The 7919-nt window shown below is 40.9% G+C and overlaps 1 protein-coding gene across 1 annotated transcript in view; it reads left to right on the plus strand.

Moving 5' to 3' along the window:
• LOC311238507 (copine-3-like) overlaps nucleotides 1-7521 on the plus strand; it is a 35634-nt gene extending 28113 nt beyond the window's left edge. Inside the window, exons 13-17 of the mRNA XM_084326598.1 lie at nucleotides 978-1029; nucleotides 1928-2061; nucleotides 4018-4251; nucleotides 4630-4755; nucleotides 7147-7521. Of these exons, the coding sequence (XP_084182724.1) occupies nucleotides 978-1029; nucleotides 1928-2061; nucleotides 4018-4251; nucleotides 4630-4749 (540 nt within the window). The 3' untranslated portion in view covers nucleotides 4750-4755; nucleotides 7147-7521. The remainder of the gene's footprint in view (nucleotides 1-977; nucleotides 1030-1927; nucleotides 2062-4017; nucleotides 4252-4629; nucleotides 4756-7146) is intronic.
• The last annotated feature ends 398 nt before the right edge of the window (nucleotides 7522-7919 follow it).

The raw sequence follows: 7919 nt of genomic DNA on the forward strand, positions 1-7919 counted from the left end.
ATTTACCCCAGGATATTTGTATAATAAGTATATTACAAATCAAGATAAATGGTATATCCCCCAAAACGCCTGGCAAAGCGGGCGTAAAAGTGATTGAACTCATCAGGGTTTACATTTTCCTGTATCAACACAGACTATTTTCTCAGCGAAATTCTGCTTATTTCCCTAAAGAGATTCAAAGTCAAACAGATGTTGATTTACCCATAAACCAGGTCATATTTGTAGTAGACAGACATTTGTCAGACGAACAAACCCCTTAAGGATAAGGTAAAACTGTTATAGGATATAGTAAGGTAAAACTGTTATAGGATATAATAAGGTAAAACTGTTATAGGATATAGTAAGGTAAAACTGTTTATTTTTTAAATGGCACCTCTTTCCCTTTTGAAGTTTACAAATGTTTTTTTTTATCCACTTTTTCTCCCATTTTTTCTATATTTTCTCCCATCCCAATTTCGTATCATCCAATTCAACCCTCCCCTGTCACGGACGCTGTTTCTTGCCTCCCACAAGCCGGCTGCAATGTGGACTAAGTCATACATAGCACAAGTCCCCTCCGGTACTTGAGGTAACAGCAGTCGCATCTTTTCACCTGCGCAGCTCGATCTCTCAGTGGCGAGGAGTAACGCGTGGGAGGCTCACGCTGCCCCCGACACTTCCTGATTCTACTGCGCAGGCGCACCAACCGACCTGTAGGAGTCGCTGTCCACAACGCCCGATCCCCACCCATCAGTTTCCCACCCCCTAATACGGCCAATGTGTATTAGTACGGACGACCAGCTAAACTGAAAGCAAATGTGGAGCGCTGGGCTCGAACAGGCAAGCCCAGCGTCTCCAGATTTCGTGGCGAGCGCCTTGCCCACTACGCCACGTAGTCGCCCAAAGTTTACAAATGTTAAAATATAATATATCATTTTATATCCCAATAGTATGGACAGCATACTAACATTTATTTATTTTCAAATTATGTTTTACAGGTTTCCCATGAGTTTCCTATCAATTTCGACACATCAAATCCATTCTGTGCAGGTAAGTTAAAGCCACACTCAGATTGGGTGAGAGAGCGAGGGAGGTTGGCACTTTCAATTTAACAAATTCAAAACATACAGTACATAAGAATTAGGGATGCTTGATATTGGCTTTTTTACCGATACATATATACCGATATTGTCCAACTCTTCTTTTCCGATACCGATATCAACCGATACATGCAGAGTTTCCCCGCCCAAAAACGGAATAATTTCAGGTAATTAACATTACATATCTCTTGTCGTGGAATTAACACAACATTATGCATACTTTTGCCAATAAAAAAAATCAGAATGTGTTCTTACTTGCTTGCCTGGGTAAATAAAGGTTAAATAATTTTTTTTTTTTGGTACGTATTTTTATTTATTTTTTACCGATACCGATCATTTCCGATATCACATTTTAATGCCAATATCGGCGGATAATATCGGTAGGCCGATAATATCGGACATCCCTAATAAGAATTCTCAATTATCTGTTAATAAGTAGAATATGAGGGCCTTCTCACGCCAATATGTTTTTCAACATTTGAAATAGGAACTAATCCACTCCCTGAACCCCTACTGTATTTCACTATGAGGTTACTATGTAAACGGAACACATATCGTTGTCTCACAATTTGCTCTCATTGAAAAAAGCAAGAACTTGCCAAATAGGACCACATTCTTTTAATTTCAGTTGCAGTGATTGTAAAATCAAACACCCTGTCCAAGCCTCGAAGCTCAGGGTACCCAGTGAATGTTGCAATAGCTAAAATGGCAATATCCCCTTTAATTTCTTTACCAGATAATTGCCCACTGCAAGATGTGCTGTTTCCATGGTAACGTCATAGTGAAATAGGGCGATTGATTGAATTGAAAGCGATCTGACTACATCCTGGTGTGTGTGTGTGTTTCAGGGATCGAGGGGGTGGTGAAAGCCTACCAGCAGTGTCTACCCGCAGTGAAGCTTTACGGTCCAACCAGCTTCGCCCCGATCATCAACCATGTAGCCTGCTTCGCCCGGCAAGCTGTCCAACAGAACACTGGCTCTGTGAGTAGCTGATCCTTTTTGTGCAACAATGGTAACACTGCATGCAGTCAGTGTACAATGTAAGGATACTTATTTCTGGATGGAAGTATTCTTCTTAACCTCTTAACAGGTGCCCCCAAAAGTCGCCATTTTTAAACTTGAACTTGAGGACTGCATACTTTTGCAAACCAAAATACTATACTTTATACTTATAGCACATGCATGAGCCTGGTCTCTTTTGAAAGATAACATTCGGAAGTGTCTGATATAATAAAGAAAATTCACTTTTAGTGTATCAAATAGAGTAGTTGCAATATCCAAAAGTATATTTCCAAAATTGGTATGGCTGAAAAAACATCATGGGTCCATAGCCTGAAGTCTTGTGTAGTACATGTCCAAATTTCATAAAAAATCCATTCAGAAATGAGCGATTTTGGTAATATGTGGGGGGGGGGGGGGTCCATTTTCTCATAGACTCCAATGCATTCAGCGCATTTTTTACTTCCTGTTTTTGCTCGTGACTTTTCACCTAGATCCCTGATTCGCTCATCCCCACGTGGGGTATCATTGGAAAGCCACACACATTGGTCACAACCCTGTCCAATAAATCTCGAGATCGCCAAATGATTGACGGAGTTAGAGCCTCGGGAGTCGGGAGTAGTATTCGAAAAAATTTAAGGTTTGCTAAAGACTTTGGCACACGCCTCACATATCGGCATGTAACTCGAGAACCGCTGAATGGATTTTGTCGCCTGAAATGGCAATCGACAGGCAGCAAATAGGGCTCTATAGATCGTATTATAAAATATGCACACCCGAGCCACTAGAGGTCGCCAAAGTGGCGTGTCGCCCCGGTGGGCAAATCGTCCTCAAGAGGGGGGCTGTTGCATGTTAAGAGGTTTAAAGGTGCTATAGATAACATTTTATGTAGAGTAATCATTTATAAAAATAAATATAAAAAATACATCCACAGAGTTTTTAGAACGGTGCAGAATAAAAGTATTGCTTTTTTTTGTGTGGATCCTAAATTAATGTTGTTGTTTACATTGTGTGCATGTATCCCCTCCCTACTTCCCAGTTCCCCCATGTGGAATGCACCCGATTGGATAAATGACATGCTGGCGCACTAGTGTGCGATCTAGTGGCTGAATGTTATCTATAGCACCTTAGACTGTACAAAGCAAGTCTCCAACAGAGGTAGGCAAATTATGGCTTGTGTGCAAATAGAGGAAAGAAACCTTGGCTAAAATACACAAGAAGAAATACTTGTTCTAATTAAATAATGCAATTGGCTAAGTGCAAGCAGTGACAGGAACAGCAGAGAATGGCAAGAAATTAATGACAGCAGAGACCAGCGCACCTTGGATAAAGAAAACAGAAAGTTGACAGTTAAAATTAGAATCCAAAGTGTGTGTGTTCTGTGCAGTCACTACAGATGTGCTCTCTCCCCGAGGCTGGCTGGCAACCGCACACTTACTGTATATCATCATTAATCACTAAAGCGAAACTTTGCCTATTAGACTGTAGCATAAATCACTGAAATTCTTCATGATGCCAGGTAATGTGGTTATAGCCTATTTATCTAGATTTGGCACTTTTGCATTAAGAATAAGGCATCATAAATATAAGCCACCAAACACACATTTTAATCGTACCAAATAACCAAAAAAAATATTATAATAATAAAATAAAAACATTATGAATATGTTGGTTAAACATTTGTAAGTACATCTTACAATCAAATCTGATTGTAGGCACATTTTGTGAATGAGGCCCAATGTCTCCTCTCTTCACATTCTGTTAATGCTGTTGGTCTGTCAGAGAGGCCATGGCTTATGAGGCCATTGAAATTGTGTGCAACTAGACATTTTCAAGGCTTAAAATCTTGTTATTTTGCTGAATATTTGACACGTTTTATTCAACCATCTTCAGTTTCTTCTCCCTCTCGTTTTGTTCCCGACTTCTCCTCAACCGCAGCAGTACTTTGTTCTTCTTATGATCACGGACGGCGTGATCACAGACATGGAGCAGACGCGCACCGCCATCGTCGACGCCTCTCGTCTGCCCATGTCCATCATCATCATCGGGGTGGGAGCTGCGGACTTCAGTGCCATGGAGTTCCTGGACAGTGACGACCAGGTTCTGCGCTCTCCACGGGGAGACCCTGCCTTGCGAGACATCGTCCAGTTTGTGCCCTTCAGAGAGTTCAGAGTCAGTGTGACACACCTTGGTGACCCCCCCCCCCCCCACACACACATATCTCTACCCATGCTCGACCAGGAGAGACGTTAGGCTTACTAGGCTTCAGTAGTAGTAGCAGCCCAAACATGTATACATTTAATTTACTTGTAATTCATACAAATGTAGCGTTTCATTCCAAAAGCCAAATGGCTTAAATAGCTAATGAGCCTTTCTTTCATTGTCTGCAATAATTTTGTAAGAATATCGTTCTCTTTTTTTATTTGTCTAATGTTGGGCATCTCTTTCATACCTTTCTTTTGCTTCAGAGCTCAACCGTTGGCCTCGTTTTAACCAACCAGCCCCATGCCTAGCCTTCACCTGCCCGTCTGTCTTCTCTTGTCATTGCAGGCTAACAGCGTGGCTCTTGCCCAGAGCGTGCTGGCAGAGCTGCCGGACCAAGTGTCTTTCTTCTTCAATTTGTTCAAACTGAAGCCCCCCAACATATCCAGCTTATCCAGTCCTTCCTAAAAAAAGGTTGGTTCAATTATCATCCAACATCTACCTCACTGTCTGTGTCTGATGTGATGCAGATGCTGCTCTCTACTAGGCTAACAGAGCTTTCACACCTGCCTTGTTCGGTCCAGTTTAATCGAACCCTGGATCATTTATCCCCTTGGTTTGATTCATTTGGGGAGGTGTGAACGCTATAATTGAACTCGGGACCAACCAAGTCACACCCTGGTTCAACTGTTTTGAGGTGGTCTTGGTCCACATCCAAGTGAACCCTGGAGCGGTTTGTTTTGTTCCGAGAAAACAATGTGACCAAAAGCAGGGAAATACCCAAAAAATCACACCTTTATCCATATTTTTACAAACGTGCTATTTATCGTCACAACTTAGGTTATTACTTTTGTCTAACATAGCCAAATAATATTGTCATTCTAAACAAATACCTCATCTGTGTAATTTAAGTGACAGTAGTCGATAGACAGGGGTGACAGTGGCTCTGGTAAGCGGAAAGTTCCCAGTTCGATTCCCGCTCTTCCCGCTCCTCCTTGAGCAAGACACCCCTAATTGCTCCCGATGAGCACGTTGGCTAAATTCTTTATTTGTGTATTTATGCACCTTTTTTGTGCTTTTTTTGTTGCAACAATTATTGTACAATACAAGATTGGAACCGATGTAATCAAATTTAACAAATGAACAATAGATTAAAAGAAAGTCACGTTAAATCCAGCAAAATGACCTAATATTTATTGGCAATGCAATTGCATCACATTTATTTAATATTGGAATATAATGAATTATGAATACATATTATTTCTACCTCCTCATACTGTACTTTTCATATGTATTTATGCTCTCTCTCCTTATTGTTATCTAAACTAAGTTTTATGAACTGTTTATGAAGTTGAATCCCTTTAACTGGGGAACATTGAACAATCAGACACTGAAAATAATATTTAGTTACAGTATTACATAACAGTAATAGTATACATTAACTTTTTTGCCTGTTTTATTAAATTTTCTGTTATGTTTTCATCTCTTTTCACGCAACCTGTAGATGATTACGAGCCAAATAACTACTTTTAGTTTAATTAGTTTAGTTTAAGTTGAATCTAATATAATATGTGTGTGATGTTCTGAAAACAAGATTATAGCTTTATAGAGCAGAAAAAGTTTAGATTAGAAAAGAAACAAATCTTTACAAAATGCCCACATCTCTTCTACAAATTCAAATACATTTCTTGATTTGGAATAGTGGAAATATGTGTAATCATTTTTGGAATGATTGGAATCCTTCTTTTTTTTTTTTTTTTTTTACTCACGTTTTTATTCAGTATTTCCACAAACGCCTGCGAGTTACCAGTAACTGCATTTGTATTAGTCATACCATGACAACCCATGACAACTTTTGAACAGATAAATTATATCTACAATCATATTGCTGGAATTGGCATCAGTGAAGTCTGTTCTTAGTGCAGTAACGTGCTGTGTGTCTGGTTGTGGTTCTGAAATAGGCAGTGATGGATCAATTTGACATGCATGATGATTTAAGACAAGCTTAAGACAAGATTTCTCTAGGCTTTTGACATGTAGGGGAGACCTTGCTTGTCATGGAGCAGCTGAGATGGGAGTGAAAACGGTCTTTGATGCACAACTTTCCAAAATGATACTAATTTCTGTGGGTCCAAAGTCCAAACGAATAGACCGGGCAATCCCACGGGTAGTTTTTGGCGGCAAACATGATGGTGGTGCGAGCTGCATCAATATAGCTCATAACATACAAATAGAGGTTTTTTTCCAGTTAATATTATTAATATCTGTGTAATAAAAATAAATGATCTGTGTCCATCTCATCCATGCTGTCCCGAATTCATATGCAGTAGACAGTAATATATTATTAAACACCAACAGTAAATTGGACCACGTAAACAGTAGGCTGCTGTGTTGTTATTTGCGCACGCCAAAATTAAGATGACCAGGTTATTTTAGTTAAGAACGCGTCTTTTATAATGAACACATATGTTCATTCACAATTCAAGCGTTTCAAAATGATGTCCAATAAATGACTGGCCTGCATAATCACATGGCTTTGTTGATAAAGTACAGTATGGTTTGTTTTGTTTTTTTGTAAAACAAAACCAAACCAATAAAAGCTACAATTTCACTTCTGATTCAGACCATTTCAAACAAACTTGGGTTTAAAGACGCCCCCTAAACTGTCTCACCATCACCAGTTTGTGTGGCAGCATTATAACGAACGGATGCGGCTTACAGCGATGTTACCGTGGTAGCAGTGGAGAACGTCCACAAGGTGGAGCCAAAGTTACGAGCCTCATTCACTGCCCTTACTTTTGTCATATCTATACCGTGTGTATACATACTATGTTCTCTCTCTCTCTCTCTTCCTGTTCCTCTCAGAGTTCACAGAGGTGGCTGTCTCCTGGTTATCTGATTGACACAATCTATGAAACTGAACTGATGCTAGTCTCCATCACAGACTCCTTGATAACACGGGAAACTGCAGCCATATCTCAAGGAACCAAATGTCATTAGCATGGCCAAACTCACAGCCACCTAATATGGCCACTGTGGGTCTTGGAACAGGTTGAATCTACTGTATTATCATTGCATGGCCCCCCCTAACCTGCGGTTCATTGCATGACCTCTCAGTGCCACACAAGATGTCTTAACAAGTTAATCCTCCAAAGAATGAACAATTCACTGCCTCAAGAATAAACAATTAACAGGGCGGCTACGTGGCGTAGTGGGCAAGGCGCTCGCCACGAATGCGGAGACGCTGGGCTCGCCTGTTCGAGCCCAGCGCTCCACATTGCTTTCAGTTTAGCTGGTCGTTCATACTAATACACATTGGCCGTATTAGGGGGTGGGAAACTGATGGGTGGGGATTGGGCGTTGTGGACAGCGACTCCTACAGGTCGGTTGGTGCGCCTGCGCAGTAGAATCAGGAAGTGTCGGGGGCAGCGTGAGCCTCCCACGCGTTACTCCTCGCCACTGAGAGATCGAGCTGCGCAGGTGAAAAGATGCGACTGCTGTTACCTCAAGTACCGGAGGGGACTTGTGCTATGTATGACTTAGTCCACATTGCAGCCGGCTTGTGGGAGGCAAGAAACAGCGTTCGTGACAGGGGAGGGTTGAATTGGATGATACGAAATTGGGATGGGAGAAAATAT

Source organism: Notolepis coatsorum, assembly GCF_963971535.1.
Source record: "Notolepis coatsorum genome assembly, chromosome: 12".
NCBI classification, from domain to species: domain Eukaryota; kingdom Metazoa; phylum Chordata; class Actinopteri; order Aulopiformes; family Paralepididae; genus Notolepis; species Notolepis coatsorum.